General features: G+C 50.5%; 8 protein-coding genes across 8 annotated transcripts; 3 read left to right on the top strand and 5 right to left on the bottom strand.

Moving 5' to 3' along the window:
- Window positions 1-1,080: 1,080 nt before the first annotated feature.
- BDZ83DRAFT_784837 (uncharacterized protein) lies at window positions 1,081-2,191 on the top strand (the record flags this gene model as incomplete). The annotated part of the gene is made up of 2 exons (XM_060515615.1): window positions 1,081-1,624; window positions 1,712-2,191. 2 exons carry the CDS (start codon window positions 1,081-1,083, stop codon window positions 2,056-2,058), a joined length of 891 nt encoding a protein of 296 aa, XP_060362034.1. The 3' UTR covers window positions 2,059-2,191.
- A 552-nt stretch (window positions 2,192-2,743) lies between these two features.
- Window positions 2,744-4,964, top strand: BDZ83DRAFT_705122 (amino acid/polyamine transporter I). The gene is made up of 6 exons (XM_060511504.1): window positions 2,744-2,875; window positions 2,948-3,273; window positions 3,329-3,551; window positions 3,621-3,954; window positions 4,086-4,606; window positions 4,663-4,964. The coding sequence occupies exons 1-6, from the start codon at window positions 2,761-2,763 to the stop codon at window positions 4,758-4,760; spliced, it is 1,617 nt and encodes a 538-aa protein (XP_060362033.1). The 5' UTR covers window positions 2,744-2,760; the 3' UTR covers window positions 4,761-4,964.
- Window positions 4,965-5,873: 909 nt separating this feature from the next.
- On the top strand, window positions 5,874-7,398 carry BDZ83DRAFT_630600 (ribonuclease H-like domain-containing protein). The gene has a single exon (XM_060508846.1). The coding sequence runs from the start codon at window positions 5,906-5,908 to the stop codon at window positions 7,199-7,201; it is 1,296 nt and encodes a 431-aa protein (XP_060362032.1). The 5' UTR covers window positions 5,874-5,905; the 3' UTR covers window positions 7,202-7,398.
- A 5-nt stretch (window positions 7,399-7,403) lies between these two features.
- BDZ83DRAFT_754811 (oxysterol-binding protein) lies at window positions 7,404-8,698 on the bottom strand (the record flags this gene model as incomplete). The annotated part of the gene is made up of 2 exons (XM_060514530.1): window positions 7,404-8,543; window positions 8,654-8,698. The coding sequence occupies 2 exons, from the start codon at window positions 8,696-8,698 to the stop codon at window positions 7,404-7,406; spliced, it is 1,185 nt and encodes a 394-aa protein (XP_060362031.1).
- Window positions 8,699-9,430: 732 nt separating this feature from the next.
- Window positions 9,431-12,193, bottom strand: BDZ83DRAFT_630597 (serine carboxypeptidase). The gene is made up of 6 exons (XM_060508845.1): window positions 11,942-12,193; window positions 11,765-11,877; window positions 11,036-11,705; window positions 10,569-10,956; window positions 10,424-10,495; window positions 9,431-10,358 (listed from the first exon to the last, which is right to left on the bottom strand). The coding sequence occupies exons 1-6, from the start codon at window positions 12,071-12,073 to the stop codon at window positions 9,868-9,870; spliced, it is 1,866 nt and encodes a 621-aa protein (XP_060362030.1). The 5' UTR covers window positions 12,074-12,193; the 3' UTR covers window positions 9,431-9,867.
- A 495-nt stretch (window positions 12,194-12,688) lies between these two features.
- Window positions 12,689-14,201, bottom strand: BDZ83DRAFT_705108 (uncharacterized protein). The gene is made up of 4 exons (XM_060511503.1): window positions 14,075-14,201; window positions 13,753-14,013; window positions 13,401-13,692; window positions 12,689-13,333 (listed from the first exon to the last, which is right to left on the bottom strand). The coding sequence occupies exons 1-4, from the start codon at window positions 14,176-14,178 to the stop codon at window positions 12,905-12,907; spliced, it is 1,086 nt and encodes a 361-aa protein (XP_060362029.1). The 5' UTR covers window positions 14,179-14,201; the 3' UTR covers window positions 12,689-12,904.
- Window positions 14,202-14,795: 594 nt separating this feature from the next.
- BDZ83DRAFT_794739 (uncharacterized protein) lies at window positions 14,796-15,835 on the bottom strand (the record flags this gene model as incomplete). Its single annotated transcript, XM_060515823.1, has 4 exons — window positions 15,820-15,835; window positions 15,339-15,759; window positions 15,196-15,282; window positions 14,796-15,122 (listed from the first exon to the last, which is right to left on the bottom strand). Exons 2-4 carry the CDS (start codon window positions 15,441-15,443, stop codon window positions 14,796-14,798), a joined length of 519 nt encoding a protein of 172 aa, XP_060362028.1. The 5' UTR covers window positions 15,444-15,759; window positions 15,820-15,835.
- Window positions 15,836-16,428: 593 nt separating this feature from the next.
- Window positions 16,429-18,458, bottom strand: BDZ83DRAFT_584107 (major facilitator superfamily transporter; the record flags this gene model as incomplete). Its single annotated transcript, XM_060505727.1, has 6 exons — window positions 16,429-16,559; window positions 16,620-17,032; window positions 17,110-17,534; window positions 17,650-18,113; window positions 18,167-18,245; window positions 18,306-18,458. 6 exons carry the CDS (start codon window positions 18,456-18,458, stop codon window positions 16,429-16,431), a joined length of 1,665 nt encoding a protein of 554 aa, XP_060362027.1.
- Window positions 18,459-21,103: the final 2,645 nt, after the last annotated feature.

The raw sequence follows: 21,103 nt of genomic DNA, 5'->3' as shown, positions 1-21,103 counted from the left end.
TTTCTCCGCGTGACGGACTTCTTCCAGAAGATCTGTCTGCGGTAGCAGCATCCACACCTAGGTAGATGTGAGTGCGGACTACAAAGAACCTCCCGATTCCAAGGGACGATTTGGGAAAGAATGAAACTGGGGCACCAGCGGGAACCGGGGACAGACAGAACGCGTAGTGGCCACAAGGCATGATTTGGAGGACGATGTAAAGAGACGACGTACTGTAGAGTAGGTAGCCTTGGCTCACGGCCCTCCACGCCATATACCCTTCGGGAGGTCTGCGGTAAGGGCTCTAGCCCGGCCGCCACGGCGTTAAATACAACAACAACAACAACAACAACAACAACAGTGCATTGACTGGTCGGATTTGATGGACTGGATGAAGAAGTACGAGTGAAATAAGAGTGCCGGGTACTGGTATTGAGACCTGTTGGCTTTAAGAGAGAAAAAGACAGGTTGTAATACAACCGGCTTCTCTATCTTTGTTGGAATAAGGTAGAGAGAGAGAATGTTTCTATGGGTTTAACTCCAATCTACCACCTTATTTCCTTGATTAATAGGCCTCAGATCTACACCCCAAGCCCCAAATGCTTCCGATGACGTAGCCAAACTGTGCTCTAGCTTAGCACAGGGAAGAATGTCATTCCATTTAGCTTCTCAGCTGCTAGCGACAATGATAGTGCACCCGACGGGATACTAAAATCCTTCGAACGCTTGGTATCTAGCAGCACCCAATCATGAGAGCGATAGCATGTCAGAGCTTGGTCTTTTTTTTTTCGTTGTTCAACTGGGCGGCAATGTTGCCGCCCACCATGGTCTCTCGAGTGAGAATTGCGGAACCTTGGCCCATGTCATTTGACTTAGAAGAATACACTAGATGAAAGGAGATACATGGGCGAAGGGTACCCGCCACTGATGTTTGAGTACTTATTCACCTCGTCGAAACAATTAGGTCACATCGAAAGTTTGAACGCGTCTCGATACTTTGTCTTACAGCTACATGTACTATCGTGCTGCCTTCGAAATTTCCAAGTCCCTAGGTCGGTTCGAAACATGGCATATGCCGCACACTCTCTTGTCATCCTGTGGATGTTTAGCTTGGTCAACGGAAGCTGTGCACGCAAGTCTCAAGTCTCCTATCTCAGGCCACGTGCCGATACCGTGGTTCAGAATAGCTCCTCCATCTTGACGGACAGCCTTTTGAGTCCGAATGCCACGGGAAGCTGGCCAATCTTCGGCATCGATGTGTCGAAGCCACTTTCAGAAAACCCAACAAACAATGAGTTTGGTCAAGGAAATGGGTGGAGCATCGACGTTGCAGTTGCCACGAATGTTAGTGGGGGAATTGTGAGCAATTCGAACCCGTCAAAAATCACTCTTGACTCCTCAGACAATCCGGTCGAAAGAGGAAACATAACTGACGGGTACCGTATCTGCTCGTATGTTTGGTGGCAGATGAGCTGGACTGAGAACAAGATCAAGAAGCTCAATGATGATAGCCAAGGCTCATGTGGTGGCGTCATCCCACAAAATTGTATCGACGATCTTAAAGAAACTGCAGCAAAGATCCAGTGCGATGGCTCTTTGGAGTCATCGCTGTACGGTATCGGATTCGACATTCCGGCGAGCTGTAGTGACTCAATGGCTTACACAACGGCGGAAAGAAGTAAGTGACTCTTCAACTGAGAGCTTACGCAAGATGATTAACGCTGAAACATAGGAAACCTAACAGAGGAGTTCATGTCAAACGCTTCGGCCTCTTCGCACACGTTATTCCAGTCAACTGCACCCTACAACCTTCCCGGCAACGAAAGTAATACCAGACAGGTCTATGACTACGCGGTGACACAGGTCTGGCCTGTGATGCTCTCTTACAGTTACGCTGAAGAGAATGCGGTCTCAAACTACACGGTCTTCCGCTGCGTTCGCGCCAATAACATTACTGCTGGAAGTCGGTCGCCCGAAAGCTTCGGAAATAGACCGAGTTCATCGACTCAACACAGATCGTCGTTCGCGGGTCTTTTCGTTGGCTTGCTTGTTACTACGATCGTCTCGTCTTGGATGTAAAGTACCTCAGTCATTGATACTGCGTCAATCCACCTTGGAGACACATCCATCCCTTTACGAGGATTTGCAGTCCCTTGAGGTACACCACATAGGCACTCAAGGTGTAAACGTATCTCGCAATGGCAAACCTCTGCTTAGATACCCAAAGGGACCGATTCAAATTACACCGGAAGACGTGATCTATTCACTGTGGTTCAGATGATGGTGAGCATTAGAAACAGAATGCATACGGTAACATACCGGCGGACAAGTCTTGTCGGAATTGAACGTGTAATTTTGGTCATCTTCTCAAGATTCTTTTTTCCCTCGACAGAAGACATAATCCTAGTGATACCAAGGAGGCTAAATGAATACCTGCATGTCGGGTATCATACTATTTGTGCCCCTGGATGTGCATTACACTCTACCTTACTGCGGAGGATCTGAGCCGCGGTCGTTGCCTTGCAGGGGTCGAATCAAAACGCGACAAGCCTCGGGCGTACAAGCAAAGCACGAAGCTGACTGCATTTCATCCTGCAGTGTAACGGGGGAAATACCACTTGCCGCTTTGTCTCGGTCTCGGCTCGTACCGTAGCGAGGATCTTCACACGGGCTGCTGCCATAAATGACCGTCGTTCGGACTCCAAAATTGCCCAAGATACGCGTCGTATGATCGGTGAAACTTGTGATTCTACCTGTTTGCGTTGTGATCTGGATCAATAGATGACGGACAGCTGTGACAGAGCAATCATGACATTACCTACATCCTCCCCTGGACGCGTCGCACCCGGAGGCAATTCGGTTGAAAAGTCAATGGAGCATAGCAAAGTAGAACAAGGTTCGTAATTGTTCGGAATCGTCTTGAAAATAGGCAGTAAACTAATCTTACGGAAAACGTTCACATTGGCAGGTGCCTCAACTCCTACTACTTCTGATGAAGACGCCGACCTGTCTCGCCTAGGGCTCCAGTCGCTGGCAAAACGAGACATTGGGCCTTTGGCTATCGTTGGATTAGGGTGGAACATCTGCAACAGCTGGTCCGCAATTGCAGCCACGCTAGTGATTTCAATCAGCTCTGGAGGGCCCGTCACCTTGCTCTACGGCATCGTCCTCATTTTCGTGTTAGGAGGCGCATGTGCGTTGAGCATGGCTGAGATCGCATCCGTCTATCCTACCGCTGGAGGACAATACCACTGGACAAGCATCCTAGCACCCAAACGGTACAGCCGGGGACTGGTGAGACCTTCCATGGCTCAATTTGCGTCTGTTGCTGATGTGTGCACCTTTCTAGAGCTATTGTTGCGGTAGTATCAACTTCCTAGGTTGGATTGCCAATGGAGCGGGCTTCATCATTCAAATGCCGATCATTATTCTTTCGCTCGCATCGTACCTCGATCCTACGTACATCCCAGAAACATGGCACATCTTTCTAGTTTTCCAAGCATTCAACATCGCGTTTACAGCGTACAACATTTTCCTGATGAAACGGACCGCTTGGATCCACGATATTGGCTGTAGGCACTGTTACTGCACCTCGCAGACCATCTCAAGACGGGGCAAGGGCTGACTACCTCATTGCGTAGTCTTCCTTTCTTTGACCGGCTTCTTCGTGATAACGGTCACATGCTTGGCGCGCTCGGGACAGAAACAAGAGGATTCCTTCGTGTGGACCACGTTCGTTAATGAGAGTGGTTGGTCTTCAAAGGGCATAGTTTTTCTGACTGGCCTACTCAACCCTAACTTCATCTACTCTGGCCTCGATGGCGCGATACACTTGGCCGAAGAATGCACCAATGCTTCATCTGCAATACCGAAAGCACTTTTATCGACGATAACTATCGGATTTGTTTCGGCTTTTACGTTCAGCGTAGCTATGCTGTACAGTTTCACAGATCTTGAGCCTGTGCTCTCATCACCGTATGCACCCCCTTCTCTCTGAACCTCAGTGTCTGGACCCGAATCAACAACACCTAGTTTCAAGTCACGCGGGGCAGTGATCTATGTTGCAGGCATAGGACCTTTGCAGAGCTGACATGGACTTACACTAGGCTGCCCATTCTCGAGATTTGGTCGCAGGCAACTGGATCCAGCGCAGCAGCAACGACATTCGTGATTGTGCTTTCTTTGTGCGGATGCTTCGCCTGCACGGGGGCGCTCCAGACTGCTAGTCGACTCACTTGGGCGTTTGCTCGCGACAATGCCATTATATTCTCCCCATTCCTTTGCAAGATCCACCCTCAAATGGGCGTGCCAGTCAACGCACTTCTTGTCAACTGGGCCCTCATCTTCGCCCTCGGTTGTATCTTTCTAGCATCTTCGACGGCGTTCAATGCTCTTGTCGCTACAGGCCTAATTCTCCAGCAAGTGAGCTTTGCCTTTCCAGCTGCCCTAGCTCTATATCATCGTTTACAAGGAGCGGCTGCTTTCCGGCAAGCACTCCCGCGTCGAAGGTTCAAAATGCCGCCCCTGATCGGTGTCACTGCCAACATTTTGACGATTGTCTTGGGACTGTTGACGCTGGTGTTCTATGATTTTCCTGTCGCGATGCCTGTCTCGGCCTCAAACATGAGTGAGTTGACTTTCCCATCCTTAGTTTACAGTCACCGGTTGCTAATTCAGGCACAGATTATGCTTGCGTGGTTCTCGGGGTAATGGGTCTCTTTTCTGTTGCGAACTGGTTTGGGTACGCGAATAAGAGGTATAAAGGACCGAGACTTAATTGAGTATATTGTATTACCTGGCGATCGGATTGTACGGCCTTTTTGAAAAACTTTCCTTCACAGAGGTATCAGAATTCGGAAGGTAGAATGACGAAATCGAGCCGAGAACGTTTGTCGATGGCTTGTATATAAGTTGGTACCGCGGAGATTGTGTTGCCCGACTGGAGCCTCCTGATCTTCAACATTAAAGCCTTGATCCATTCGTGCCGTCCCTCTTTTGGGGAAGGGCAAGATATCGAAGATAGAGACAGCGACGTTGAGGCGTACATGTACTCTCAATCGATGTGATCGTCTCATTTGACACGCCGCCCATAGCCATCGGATGCATTCGATATAGCTGCATTCCTTTCCTATTTAGCTATCCTTGCGGATGGTCTTGATTGATGGCGCAGTCGTATTGGTTGGGCACGGATGTCCACTTTCACTATCGCGAATCCAACTCGCGTAAGGCAGCAAAGCCGAAAGGAAGTAAGGTAGCAATACGCACACTACAACGCGTGTTCAGAAATATGCAAGACACCAAAAGTAGCAAATATGCAGCAAGAGATAGACACTTGAGCTTCTATCTAGTTGGTACAGGCCGGGCAGAGATTCGTGGCTGCCACCTTTTGGTTCGTCTGAGATGCCAAATTCGGCCACTTGCAGTTGCTTTGCACGTATGCTCCCAACATCACTTGGCAACCTCAGAGTCTTGGTTTTTTCTCTTCTGCCACTTAATTATGAGGCAATGGAGCACGATTCCATTTCTGAGGACATTTTGAGGAGGATGAGTAACAGTAGTTCTCTGGATTTACACCGCCCGTGCCAGATGGCCAGCATGAAGATCCATCTTCGAGTTATTAGAAACCTTGGAAACGGTCGAGTCATTAGAATCATATTTCAGCTACTGAGACATGAGCAGTTGGCCTCCTGCAGAAGTGTGTCGATCGCCAAAAAAGGGAGCCCAATCACGCGTCGATAGAGCCGCTCTTGCACCAACAGAGACCGTGTCGCTGGCCGCCAACTTTTCACGCTACCAAATCCCAACCGATGTAGACCGCCCGAACGTGCCCAGGGTTCCTAATTATAAGAACACTGATGATAACCATTGTTTTCCCCGGGGCATCCATTGCTCTTCCTCTCCTTTCTCACAATCCTCAATTGACAATATGCCGCCCTATCAAAAAGAGAAAAAGCACCAATGTGCTATTTGCAAGGAACGATTTAGTACCAAACTGGGTCAGAGGGAACATAGGCGCGCAAAACACCTTGATGAGGTTTCTATTCAACCAACTGGCGCCGCAGGACTTGTACATCCTCTTCCGGTTGTTACCCAGCCAGCCAGGGCCGCCGAACCTATTCGCCCACGTCCGTTGGTAGCTCATCTGCCAATCAGAGTCAAAAGACCTGAATCCCCCGAGCTGCTCGTGACACAGCCAGCCAGGGCTGCCAAACCTACTACGCCTATGCACACCATATACAGGGGCAACATGTACTCGCCAGCAGTCGGACGAAATGCTGTCTGGAACCAAATCTCGAATCTCTGTCACCCAGAGGAGAGACTCCGAAGGGAGGGATATACTCTACCGACTACAAAGATCAATGGCACACGCGGTTCATCCAGCATGGCGTCGACAATTGATCCACCCTGTCCTAATAAGATCAAATCCAAACCAAAGTATGCCGCTCTCGTCATAGACTGCGAGATGGGCGGTACCGAAGGAGGCGAAAATGAACTGATTCAGATCACTATTCTCGACTTCCTGACTGGCAACGTGTTGCTAAGCCGCCGGCTTGTGAACCCAACAAGACCCATTCTAGACTGGCGTGAAAACGTCACCGGTCTAAACGCGACCAAGATGTCCGCAGCTCTCTTACGAAATGAAGCTCTAAACGGCTGGGAGGCCGCACGCGCTGAACTATGGCGCTACTCTGACAAGGACACGATTCTCATCGGACAGTCAGTCCACAACGACTTGCGGGTGCTGCATACCTCTCATGCGAGAATCATTGATTCCGCCATCATCACTGCAGATGCCGTCCTCGGGGCGGAATCAAAGATTACGAAGAGGTGGGGCTTGGAGGCGCTGTGCAAAGAGCTCCTCGGCATCCAGATTCGTTCTCCGATCTGGGCGGCTGACGGCGTAGCACACGATAATTTGGAGGATTGTCTGGCGACCAGGGAATTAGTACTATACTGCGCCCAGAATACGGATCAGCTGAAGAGATGGGCTCAAAGAACGAGAATATCCTTCTTGAAGATGAAGACGAAGAAAAACAAGAAGAATAAGGGAAGTAAGCCACGAGCTGTGAATGCGTCGTCTGGTGGACCCTCCAGGCAAATCGCATTTGTGAGAAGTGCAGCGTCCGAGGATGAATGGGAGGATGAAGACGAAAGTCCGTTGAGGTGGGAAGATGTGGTGGACTGGGATACATGGCCGAAGTCGCCGCCAGACTCAGATTAAACCTGATATGCCAGATCCTACGACTACTTCATCACCTCCACGAAACAATTTGTCTAGCATGATAAGCTGACTAGGCTATTAGAAGCAGTATTCTCGACCTGAACAGCAGGAGGAAGTTTCAAAAGATAACAGCAGAGATCTTATGGAAGTACTTTAGTCAGATAGTCATGATGCATCAAATTTAAATCTAGGCCATATTTCTTTAACCCAGTGGTGTTGATTCCCCTCTGAACGGCCGTTGCACCGAATCCCTCTTTGAATCATCAATCTTCCAAACGCCTTTAGTATGCTTGTCATGTAGTTCCCAGTTAACGCCCTTTGCCAACCGATGGAAAACCTCGTGCTCCTCCCCAGGAATGCTCTTGAAGAACAACGGCTCCCACGTCTCGCCCTTCTTCTTCTCTTCCGCCCTCATCCGCCGCTGCGCCTCCTCAACCTGGCTCTTTGCGCTGACCGTCTCGCGGAAGTCATTCTTGCTGAGCCCTTGAATGACACCGTTCCACGCGCGTCTGGATTCCCACGGATCTTGGGTCGCAATCGGCTCCATCTCCATCGGCGCTGGCAGGTTGTCCAATGCGTCGACCTCGTACTTTTCGAGAATTTCTCCTGTCCTTCCATCCTTGACTGTCCAGCCTTCGCTCCAGCATCCTTGGAGCTCATATATAGTGTTCTTCTTGTCGTTCTTGTGGTACATCCTCGCCTCGAATGAGTTCTTCTTGCCTCGAAGGAACCCACTGCCCGAGAATTTGATCTCTGAAATGTACCCCGTATTGGAAACGATGTAATATGTTCCCAAAACCTCTGGGTAAAGACATGCGTTGAGGAAACCCCGAACCTTGACCTCTGGCAACGGAATTAGGTAATCCTCGTCATATCGGTCAATGTGAACCACGGCGTGCCCAATCTGTCGAATATTCACAGTACTCGAAAACGTCATCTCTACCCGCGCATACCCGTCCGCGCGGATCCCATGCTCCTTGCTGCCCATGTGCATCGCCGTGATAGGCGGGTGATGGCTAACCTGCTCCGCTACGAGCTCCGTTCTCGCCTTCCTATCGGAGTCCGTCCATGACGCGAGGAACAGCTCACCCAGGAACGCGTTGAGGGGCTTCTTAATGCTGACGTTTGGCGCGCCGGCGACGTAGAACTGGCTGCGCATGGCGATGAGGATCATGCGTAGGACCTTTAAGCTGCGCTTCTCCGGGTCCGATTCCAGTGCTGGGGCGACGAAAACGCCGGGCCGCTGGCACCAGCAGTGGCCGACCTCGACCACTGATGATGGTGCCAAGAAGGAGGGTGGTGCCGTTACATTTGAGAGGTCTCCTTGGACGGAGGAAAGGAACTAGAGCGGTTTATCGTCAGCGGGTTTGTTTCTTTTTGGGAGTGCTTGAATCATGTGGTGGAACCCTTGCTGATGGGCAACCAATGGTTCTGGAATGCGGTGCTATTTACCTTTACGAGATCGCTGATCCGTGATGAGAATGATTTTGTGTCCATTTTGCTGTGTGATTGTATGATTTCCGTCTAAGATTAGTCTCCCGTACTTGTTTCTCTTCTAACTGATCGCTCGTTGTTGTTGTCGTTGTGATTAATGAGATATTGAAGGGCTGGAGGCCTATGTAAATGGCCAAACGTCTCGACTCTGTCAGGAGCACTTTGTTTCAGCGCCGTTTCAGTCGACACTGGGCACGTCCAGAAAGCTTCAGCAAATCAGTGGAGTTGAGTGACATAAACAATAGAAGGCTGGATAGATCAACGTAAAGTAACAAGGAACAGAACACACTCGAGACCGCTTTTGTCGAGGGAGGGGTTGGGAACGCTGCTTCTTTTGAGATAAGAGGCCCTCAGTCCCCAACTTCAAACTAGCATGTGAAAGGGTCGTACAGTCTCGTAGTGTGCCATTACCACATTGGCACATACCAAGAGCTCTCTAGAGAAACCCACCCCGGTCTCACCCGCTGCCCCGTCACCCGCGCGATGACCGCCATGCAGACTCTTTCGTCTCTTACTGTCTACAGTCGAGACCAATTCCCCGTCCCGTCTGAAAAACGCGGCCGCGTTTCCCCCCCTGCTCAGCCCTCGCTCGGCGCTGCGCCTCCCGGGGGGCTCGTGCTGTCGTGCCGCCGGCGCAACAACGTCCCGCCAGGGCCATCCACGTCTTCGGATCGGACGAAATGGCCGCCAGCTGGCGGATCGTCTGTCTCGCCGAGTCATCTTTTTGAGTTTCTTGTTCAGACGACTCAGGTTCACTGTCTCTCTGGAAGACACACACATACAAACACACACACACGGCACGTCGCGTTCCCAAAACCACGGGCACGCCGCACACTGACCCTCTGGCAACCCTCGAAATGCGCGCACACGAGATGAGGAGAACCTTAGTTTATTGAAGCTTGAGGAGCTGGAGAGGAGCTAAAACCCGTCGGACCGCAACTACAACACAGTTGGACACCGGCGCTAGGGCATAGGGCAGATACCAGCGCTGCATGTTTCCTGACGAGTTCCCCTCATGCGTCCAATCACTGAAACACACTTGTCCCGACCGTCTCTACTTGTTTGGCCCCAAAGTGTTGAGCTTGCGGCCTGCCTCCAACCATGAATTGCGCTAACTACCTCGAAGTGCATGTAGTTTATTGAGCCAGTTACCATTCCCTTGCCCATTTTCTTCACAGCTCCTCGGAGATCTGTTGACCCTGACTCTCTCGAGTAGCGTCAATCACGTAGTAGTCCTTCACCAACGCAGTCCCGTCCTCCACCGTCTTCCACACATCCTCCGGGCACGTCTCGGGCTTGAGGACATAGCAAATCGGATCCGGCTCCTGGGGCGGGATGTTCTTGATGTGCCACGTGTCCCTGACGCCGATCGTCGACAGCTCGTCCGTGACGGGGATGAGTCCCGTCGCGATGTCCCGGTTGAATGTCGCCCGCATGAAGATCTCGTACGCCGTTACGGGCTGATAAGACGGCACCTCATGACCGGCTTGGTAGACGCGCGAGAAGCTGTAGTTGCCGAACTGGCGCGTCATGCCCGTCACACCATCGGGGGTGATGAGCGGGGCGTACCCGGCGTTGGCAAAGTCTATCGATCGGTTATAGGGGATCGCCAGACTGGCCTTCTCGCCGCCAACCCAGTTGCAGGCGTAGTCGCGATCTCCATCTGCACACAAAAGCGTTAGTAGGAACGAGACGCAACTTTCAAAGATGCGGATGACCAAGACTCACACATCATGTGAACTTTGACTCCGCTATCGAGGAGGTACCCGATTGACTCTCCAAATCCACCCAGGATCATATCTATAATAGTCGATCAGTATAACGTTCATCTGAAAGCACGAAGCTCCCGCCAATGGGAATGTAGCCATCCTACCGAAAGTATGTTGGAAGCTGATGCCCACTGCCCCGGACGATTCCGAGTAGTTCACAGGCACGCCAAGAGAAGACAAAACCTCGCCTTCGGTGAGATACCCGTACAAGTGCGGCGCCGGGAAAGGGTCATATTTGCTGTGTCCGATATCATACCAGCCCCTTCCGTCGGCTTTGCTCTGGTAGATTTCGACGGCGTTGAAGCCGCACTCGGTGAGAAAGTCACCGCAAATTTCAGTATAGTTCTTCTTGACACCATTGGCGACTAGCGGCCCATGTTCTTTGAGAGCTTTCTGACAGTCGAGGATTCGGTCTTTGCAACCGTCCGGACGGGTCCAGTTGTGCATCAACGCATTGTAAACAGACTCGTTGAAGATTTGCATTCCATAGGTCTGAATGATAGTCAGCGCTGTATCTCACCATAATGCACCCAAACACTCTAGGCTGTATCAAGAGGTACAAATTACTCACGTTGTTATACGGGAACGTGATCCAAGTCTCACCTTGGATCGACAGGTCAATGAGGCCGTTGACGATTCCAAGTGTATCAAGGTGGATATACTGGGCATTCTCCTCGGGCGAAGAGCCATTCTGGATCAATTCGTTCTGCGTCTGGAAGTGTCGGAAGATTCCAGGCGCATAGTGTCCTCCGTACGACTCGGCCCACAAGCTAACCCGGTCGTCAATGGGCTTGTAGCCAGGGAACTCAAAGAACCAGGTCTGCGCAAAGTGCCATAGAGCGTGAGCAGCATGCGCCGTAGTATTCGATGTCTGCGACAGCTTCTGGCTGGATGCAGTGCCGTACCGGTAGGTGTAGTTGCCCTCGGGGACACCATCGCTGAAGTCGGCGGGGAACATGCCCCATGGCCCGTTCTCGAAGTTCTCGTCGGCGTGGATGGTGACGTTGGTTGGGATATCGTAGGAGAAACCGACCTGCGTAGGTTGGTCGATGTAGAGGAGGTTGACTTCGTTATTCCAGCTCCACGGGTTCAGACGGGTTGTCTTGGAGTCCTCGTTGACGAAGCAGGGGCCATTTTCTTCGAGGAGGCCCATGATGGAGGAGCCTCCCGGTCCGCCGTTGAGCCAGATTGCCAAGGGGGCATTTTCCGGAGCTTTGCGTGCTTCGAAAAACCAGAAGAATCTACGAGAGTCAGTGGCAGGCCCGATTGATAGCAAAGAGCTTCGGGAGAGGTTTCCCACGTGTTGATTGGGTAGTCTTGAGCTTCCCCATCGACGTCATTCAGAGTTCCAGAGGGCAGCTGCACATATCCGGCGTACGACTTGACTCCGGGCGTGGTCTCACAGATACCGGGCTGCAAGGCAAGAACCTCAATTAGTCAAGGATACGAAAGACTACTGGTAACGATGTGCGCTCGCCTCTTTGTACGAAATGGTGACATTTTCGTGGAATTTTGACTTCAACACCTTGATCCCCTCTGGTGTGGGCGGGAATTGCGCGGCCGCGAGACCGGCGAGCCCGACAAGCGCGATTGAGGCGGAGGACAACATCTTGACAAACACAACTCACGGGATCAAACCGCCATTGACTCTATTTCGATGCGGTGGATGACTATGGCAGTGTATTTATTGAAACAAAGTCTTACGGATCAGCCTCTCTTGCGTGACGTGACGCGTTGCACACGTCTTGAAGGATCGCGAGAACGACGACAGAGTGGGGTCAAAACTCAGATAAAGCACTATCCCAAGCTTCTGATTCGACCAGAACTTGGACCTTCCTATCTCGGCCGGCGTTTAGACCTGATCGGCTTCACGGCACGGGGCGGCACGGAGCAATTATTATTGAGCATCACGGAAACCTAGCTTCAAATGGTTAATGCTGACATTTTTAACCTTGCAGAGTTATGTCAACTTCCAAACCGACAATGTCAGCCATCTATCTGGATCGGGTCACTTCTCACCTCTATGAATCGTTATATCAATAGCTTTCTCAAAAAATAAATAAATAAAGGAAATCTTCGAACTGATACCAGACAATTGGGTCGTTGTAGTCAACTATAACTTTGTGGGACAGGCTTGAAACATATTCTGATTAGAGGGGGAAAGATCGATATCCCCTTACCATTGGTTTTGCTACTAGCTAGTATTTGAGAAGCTCGAGGTGGGCGATGAAAATCTGGAGTTTTTCGCTGGGCGTCTGGAACCTGAGAACCTAGTCAGGGTTTGATTAAATCGCCCTGAGGCCCGGGGAGATAGGCTCCGGAGAATTTGCCAGCGACTCCTCGCAATGATGTTGAATAAGCAGTTTTCTCCGCGAAGATTCATAACTAATAACCCTGATCCATCAACATCAACGCATCCGTCTAACATTGTTTGCTGGATTCAGGTCGACTCCCCGCCAATCCATGTCGTTCCCCACGCGCTCAACGTCTGATTCTTCCCACCGCATCCACTGGCGCTTTTCTGGAGTAAGAATTCCTCCACCTTTTGCGCCAGAAGCTCATGGACATGGTATGTAATGTGACCTGAATTATACCAGAAGTACTCGTAGATCGGCTGGCACCCGTACGCGGCATAGTTGGTATCGATGTCCCAGGCCTTGTAGCTAGGGCAGAAAGAGCTTGTATTGGTGAATCCGTACGACGCCGCGTTATCAAAGACCTGTGTAAGCCAGTTGTACGTGTCAAATACCAACGCAGTCGCGTCAGGATGCTTTTCTGAGAACGCCTTTGCGGTCTGGTTGACTACGCCGTTGAATGTCTTGATCATGTCTGTGCTTGGACGACGGGCTGGGTTGAGTTGCGATGCGGGCTGTAGTATGGTCAGCATGATTTTTGAAATGGCTATCGAAACGAAAACTGTGCCGGATTTGACGTACGTTCTTATCGAGTGGAGGTAAGTTCAGGAACAGGAAGTTGCGATGCCCGGCTTCATATACCGTCTCCAAGGCTGCAAACTGCTCCGCGATGACTGCAGTGTACAGTTCTTCCCAGCTGTTCAGCCCGTTGACAGGGAGCTGGAAATTGGCCATGTCGTTGATATCATTGATTCCAATGTACGAGGCCACAAGTGACTTGGTGGGATCGGCGTCAATGACTGACTTGCCGTAGGTATCCCATTGTTCAACCTGCTTCTCATACGAGATGGTATGGTTCCAGTGCAGCGGGACGCTGAAATATTGTCAGCTTCATCTCATACGCTTTGCGTCGAATTGGCTGAGAAGTTCTCACAAGGTAGTCGAAATATCAGCTCCGGCGTATGCAAACCCCCATAACTGCTTCTCGCAGTCCCGAGGGTGGCCCTCTTTGCAGCCAGTGAGCTCTTGGACCCAATTAGGCCCGCCGGCAGAAGATGTGTTCTGCCCCGGAACAATGCGGTCACCGAGGAGCTGCTCGGGTGTGAAAGAGATGTTCAACTGGGATCCGATGAAGCTGTATGCCCAGCGACCTTCGGTTCCTTGGACGAATGTGTAAGAGTCACCAAATGTGAGTCTGAGCCCCTTCCCGCGTCAGTGATTTCAAGTAATCGTCTGTGTAAATTTTCAGAACTCACACATATTCTGTATTTTTCCAGCTGAAAGGAGTTTCAACAGCAATTGGAGAGGCAACCGCAACTGCTGCTGCCCAGCCGAGCAGGTAAGCCCTGGACACAATCATCGCGACAATCCACCCACGTCGAGTCGCTATCAGGAACCGGAAAGCTAGAAACCTTTCAGAGTCCGCATGACAATTTCAGATGGATCACTCCAGTAAATAGACTTATAAGGCACCATCTCGGACCCCTGAAAGCCTTCCACCCCCTCCAGCTTCCCCGCTTCAAAGCTCATGGCCAGATGCAAGCTTTGGAAAGTAGACGCTACTGAAATGAAATGCCACCCGTGAAAACCGGCTGAATGGCGCGAACACCACCTAAAATTGCGGCTCGCAGGGGACAGCTGCCCATCGTTCCAGGGCCCTGGGGGAGTGATTGGGCGGACTTTTTCGTCTCCACCAGTGAGCGTGGGGGGAGCCTAGCATCCCATCGGGCGTTCGCTGAATCGCTTCCCGAGTTCACCGGATCTGCGGATAGAGTTTCTGGGGTAATTAATCAATACTGGCTTTCAGGAAAAGGGGACAAAGTTTGACTGCATTATGTATTTGTTGTCATTATTATTAGGGTCTAGATGGTAGTTTGTCTAAGTGTCCAAAGCTTTTTGCTGATTGCAAGATTAATAGGCGTATCCTGATCGTTCGGAAAAATGAGAACTCTTGTTCTCGGTAATAGCTCCAGTCGTCTACCAGAACATCCAGCCGGCTGCAGCGACTAGAATCATGGGGCCCCGCAACATCAAGCGCTCAGCCGATCCGCTGCTCGGTGTAGCAGTTGGTGTGTTGACGCCCGCGCTCAGTGTGGGTGCTATCACAGGAGTTGATGACAATGTGGTAGCCACCAGGACAGATGAGCTGCCGGTTACCGATGGCACTGGAGACTGAGTTCCCGCTCCACCGGTAACAGTTACTGTGACGGTGGGGGCAGCGGACGTGGAAGTTGTCAGCTTGATGCCGCATACTGCTTCTGTGTCGAATGTGAAGGGCATATTCCTCGCTTCGCATTCCAAAGTCTGTCGCTGAATAGAATCTAGACAGCATGCTCGTTAGTGCTAATCTAGCTTTACACCAGCCGACAAGATTTACCTGGCAATACGGAAGCGGCGCATTTCTGGGCCATGCAGCATCATTTGTGCAGGAGCCCCCAGGGAAGCTACCGAAGAAACAACCATTCTGCGTCGCAGGAATGTCAGTATCTGATAAAACGTTGGAGGATTTTTCATACTTACATCGCACTCGGCGTTCCGGTTTTGTTCCTCCTGGTCGAAAGGAATTCCCATTGCCATGTTGGCACAAAGGCCAGCTAATGCCAGGGCAGTAAGCAAGCGTGACATGATTACAATATGGGTGAATCAACGAGTGACAATAATGGAGCGAATGACGGTAGCGAGTGATAGCAGCAGCTCAATGTGGAACGTAATGAAGTCCGTGATCTCAAAACCGAGAGAAAAAAACACCAGACAGCACGAAAATGCCGTCTATTCATACTCTCGCGAGATGCATTGACGAAAGACAAAAGCCCCAAATTCTCGGACAAGCTTATTGCTGTGCCGCTAGAAACGTTGCTTCGGCAAATTTCAGCTCACGTTGCCTAGCCCGATCTAGGTGGTCGGTTCGTGCTTTTACCCAGTGGGCTATTTTTGAATCTCACTGCAGACTAGCGTTACCATCTTTTGGCTGACACTGGCGAATCGAGTGATGCATGCTTACTTGGCGACCTGAATGGATGCTACCCCGGATATTGCGACCTTGACGTGCTGTGTGGTTTTGGCCTCATCTGAAGGCAGTGAACGCTTCTTGCACTCCCAGCTAAGATCTTCGAAGGGGAATTCACCTATGATTGATGACCTATGGTCCGAGAAAAGGCCCGAAGAAAGTCACGATGCATTCAAAGCAAAAAACCCCGAATGAGGTTTGGTGGCTCTATGTAAGCCAAACATGACATGATTCTGCCCTTCAAACCTATTACATTGAAGTGTCATATTGTTTCGCGCCGTCCTGCAGACTCAAGTCAATGAAGCCATGTTCCGTGCCGATTCTCATTAGTTTCCTGCCTCCAAACCATTAAACTCCCGGCATAGATAGCTCGTCTACCGATTGAAACATAATCCAAGTCTCACAACGAAAGCCACACCATCGAGACACAGAGATATCAGCTGCGAGGAGCCCACATTTGAGATACTGCGGCAGGGACTTGGTCCCTTCTGGATCAGAACCGCCAGGGAAAAGGCAATTCACACTCTATGCTATTTGATGGGCTGCTGTCGGTGGTAGCCTCTTGTTCAAGACTCCAATTAGGGTACTTGCTCATGCAATGGTTTATAATTGTCTCTTTGAAACTTTGTCGGATGTTTTCATGCGTAATTTTCTGCCAAAGATGAAGAGAATTGGAATACCGGTCGAGACGACTAAAAGCATGATGGACAGATAGACTGTGAACTTCATGGGACCTGTTGAAAGCGTTCTTCGTTAATAAGATGTGCAACACTTAGAGCGAATTTCAGACTCACCTAATTCTTGAAGCCAAGTTGTCACTTGTGTGTTAAGAGGAAAGGATATGAAAACACGGAGAGTCGAGACGTTTACCAGCACGGGACCAGCCCACTGGGGGTAACTCTCAATTACATAGTTTTGCACGATTGGCGCTGTGATCAAGGTCGACGTCATGAGAAAGAAGGTTCCCAGCAGCAAGACTGCGTAGTGAAGGTGGTTTTGGTCGGCGTAGCCAAACACTAGTGCACCCATGATGGCGAAGAAAATGGGGAGGATGAGATTGGGGAGCTGGTGTTCGGCTTCACGGCCACCCTTTTTCTTCGAGATCCAGAGGGACACTGAATCGGCGACTGGGCCACCAAGGACGAAAATGACGATAGTTGACAAGATCTGGGGAATTTGCGATAGACCGGTGAGTTCGAAAGGAACGCTGTTGTTGGAAAGAGTTGCATCAGTATTTAGATCCCAAGATCCAGGCCGATATGGGCCAAGCAAGTGAGTACTTACCCAGCAGCTAGCAATGCGAATGAAGTCGCCTGTCCTGTCGCACCCATGACCATTCCAAATGCAACCTGCAACAGTGTGCACCACAAGACAGCAGGGAACATTGTGGTCTTGAGAGTAGCAATGATCTGGAGGCCAGCATCTTTCCAATGAGTTCCACTTTGAAAGAACCCAAGGTCATCCCATCGTGTACGCGCACCATACGTGGCATAATCTAGCTGAGTGCGGTCCTCGCCGGCAGCTATGGGCCATAGCTGATGACCAGCAAGTTCTGCTTTGGATCTTTGTCTGAGTGTTTCGGGGACGAACAGGATGAGCATGATCCAGGTCAGGACGCCGACGGCGGATGTGATCCAGTAGATCCATCGCCAGTCCCAATTGACAGCAATATACGGACCGAGGATACCAAAGAGCATGATCATTGGGCCCTACACAATGATAAGTCCATGTCAGCAACTTGGTGATAGTGGCCACCCCATTATTGGCCGCAAATTGTGGGAGTTCAGTAATGAGTGGTACGGCGTCTCAGACCGCATAACTTACCTGACTGGCAATGATGGACGCCACAGCTTTATTTCTCTTGTGCAGAAACATCATGTCCTGGACAATCAACGGGAGCAAGGCCTCCACAGCACCGGACCCAAGACCATGGAAAACTCTGGCAGCAATATGGCTGGTAAGAGACTTGCTGTAACCGGCCCAGAAACCTCCACCCCAGGAGAAAGCCGACGTGAGGATAAGCACTGGACGTCTTCCGATAGCAGCCGTAAGAGGGACCAGGAGATACGTGGCAACACCGTTACTGAGCATGGGAATGGTCGCCAGAAGAGAGACAGACGTCAGAGAGACTGGAGTTACGCCGGGTGGCACAACGGCAAGAGGGTCCGGGTTGCCTTTGAGGTCGGCATGCTTGAGAGTTGAAGCTGGGTCGACTCCAGAGTACTCGAGGATGAACACGGGCAGGAGACCAGCAACAGCGATTTCGGCAGCGAGCGAGACGGAGCCAACTGTGCGTCGTTAGAAAGGGACGTTCCGCCCACGTTGGCCGGAAGAAGCTCACAGAAGCATAAGGAGGCAACAGCAAGCCACTTGCGCCACTCAGGCAGATTGAGAGGATCCTTGGGATCCGGAGTAGGAGTCTTGACATTCACAGTCAGTCTCTCAACTCATTTCGGATCCATCTGTGGTGCTTCACTCACGGGTACGAGCCGGATGTTGCCATCCTTGTCATAGATCTCAGTACTCCCAAGCACTTCCTCTTCATGGACGGCAGCCTCCTGCTTCTCAGCAGTGATCGTATCGATGGAGTCGATTCTCGCGAGTCCGCGTCCACCCTCCTGCAAGGTCTGCATCGGATAGCGCGGTGATGCCGGGGTCAGCGCCTGGGAATGCCGGAAGTCCACGACGCTGAAAGGGATAAACATCTGCGAGCTGCGCTTGGCGTACTTATCGATCCTTGATTCTCGTCTGCCGCCGCTGACATTGTTGAAGTCGATTGGGACGAGAAGCCCATCGTTTTTGTCGTCATTCATGATTTTTTGAGTTTAAATTAGGGCGAAAGTATAAAGGTTAACGTCAGTAAGAAAGGGGTTTGAAACAGTCGCCTTGAAAATAGGGAGAGAGAATAAAAAGTCAACGGCAACGACACGGACGGTGTTTTTCGCGTCCGGAAGTCTCCAGCCAGCGAAAGGGGAATCAAATGAGCGAAAGAATCGGACAGCAAAGCATCGAAAAAGGTTGGGAGGAAGATTCCGGACCGGCCGTTTGGAAACTAAGTTGACCTGATATCAGTATTTCATCTCTGCATTGAGGATTGGGCCGCGCATTTGCCTTCGAATGAGGAAGGTAGTAGATGGAAACGTTTGGATTGAGATTGCAGAGGCAAGACGGGGCATTTTTTACACGCGGCAAAACTAGTGCAGATCATCGGCAAGGCGCCCCCACGTACCTTGTGTTGCGTTGTATTCTCGATCTCATTCAGACATCTGGAAATTCCCTCCGATCATCTCAACATTATCACAAAAGAGTCTCTCCTTATATGAAGTAATTGTAAGAAATGTCCTACCAAGAGACCCGGAAGTTCCAGAAACCTCAAGCCAGCCTCCTGGTAAAACGAGAGTCTCACCAGGATCCGTTCCAAGACATTTGATGGGATGACAGCAAGTGTTGTTTATAGATGGCGGTACCAGGAAAGTGATCATGCCAAAGCATCCAATAACGGTCCTCTCCGTGACATCTTTTGGGTATCTTCTGCGTTCACGGATTATCCGGTGGCATCAAACGTCGAGATGAAGCTCTAGACCCAGTGACCTCCCCCACACATCCCCAAGATCATGTGCAGTGAAGTACCCTGCGACTCTCGCGCGGCTTGTGGATATATGAAGATGGGATGGGCCGTGAAACAACAGCCTTCATTTCAGTCGTCCGATGTTTATGTGCACAGTGTTGCTATTGCAGCGGAAAAGAGGGACAGTAGCATGAGAAGATGGTAGAACCTGCGGGCCCTATGCTTGTTCTGACGGAAAAAGATGAGGCTCAAAAGTGTGTTGTGTGAGGTGCCACATTTATGCATTTGGACGTGCGCCTGTCGTCAGTCGGTTTTACCGTTGCTGTGACTGTAAGATCATCACATTGTTGAACGGACGTCTTGAACGCGCAATCTGGCGAGGATAGAAGCAGAGACAATGAGTGTACCGATTTAGCAAAACTTGTTACATGGTTCGTCATGTCGGGCGCGAGCCCCCAGCAGTTCAGAGTCTCGAATAGATCGAGAAGAGTTCTAGAAAGTCTCAACATCAGGGCATGCTTTGTCTAGGAATAGGTCAAATGTTTGGATGTTGGTATGGTTGGCAAAGAAGATCTTTCAATTGGTTGCTCCGCAAAGTCTGATCAAAAAGCCCCGAAACCTTTCGAGTCTTCGGGGCATGAGAGGCTGGGATAGGGCTGTCAACAGCATGGGCCGGCGAAAACCAAAAGTTGGACACTGAAGCCCGTGCCTGGACGCGCCGGACCGGCGGCCGTTCCCAATTGACTTTCTATTTTCCAGTTTCGATGAGGTTTGACTATGAGTTTTGATTTCTTCTGGTACCTTACATTATCTTACCAAACGTCGTAACGTCAATTCTGCCACCACTCTAGATCCTAAAAGCGAAATCTTTTTGCAAAGCATAGTCAGAAAACTTACAATTGGAGCTGAGAGGGAGGGCATAGACCTGATCCGGAACGCCCATGCTTCTTCCCCGCCAAGCTCTCGACGAAAGCAGGGCTTTGCTGTCACAACTGTCTGTTTCTGTTTCGAACAAGTACCCACATCCCGTCTCGGAAGGAGTTTATGCTGTAGATCACCCACTTCCCGTGTCATTGATGACAAACCTCAGCGGTGGAGGGATTGAGTGAGACGCTGCGAGTTTGGTGAACTTCGCGACGCGAGAGCAACAGCAATGCTCTCGACATGACACAGATTCATAGGGACCGTCTGGCCATATCGTCTAATTCTCACATCACATTTGCAATGAAGAGTGGTGACTCGGATGATCTCGCAGTAAATCAGACAGAAGGTCTGTTCAATTCCGAATAAGGAGAAGAGTTCCATTAGCATTGACGAGGACGATGATTAGAAAGCTATGGTGGTATGTAGATATATCCATACCATCTTAGTTGAGGCAGATAAGTAGATAGGTGGATTCGAGATAGGTAGAATAGTCTCGAAGCCCTGGTGATCGTATCGTCTACTAATTCGCGGATTCACGAGAACAGATGGGAATAGTTACCAATACTAGGTCTTATTACTGGGTAAATTCCTTGGGTCTGTTGGTAACACCATGGGTCTTTTCAACTCATTCCATGTCTTCTGAATTTGCCCAATTTCTTGTGAATATCGACTCTGCATTCCGCTAAGGCTCTCTTGCTGACACCCTATTTCCTAAAGCTCGTGCACTCTTGGCTTTCTCAATCTCCAATATCTTCTGGCAAAAAGGCTCTTCACGGCCCCTCGCCG

This window comes from Colletotrichum acutatum (genome assembly GCF_030867785.1).
Source record: "Colletotrichum acutatum strain CBS 112980 chromosome Unknown BDZ83scaffold_87, whole genome shotgun sequence".
Lineage (NCBI taxonomy): Eukaryota > Fungi > Ascomycota > Sordariomycetes > Glomerellales > Glomerellaceae > Colletotrichum > Colletotrichum acutatum.
The sequence above is the reverse complement of the archived record's forward strand: the minus strand, read 5'-3'. Positions and strand labels throughout refer to the sequence as shown.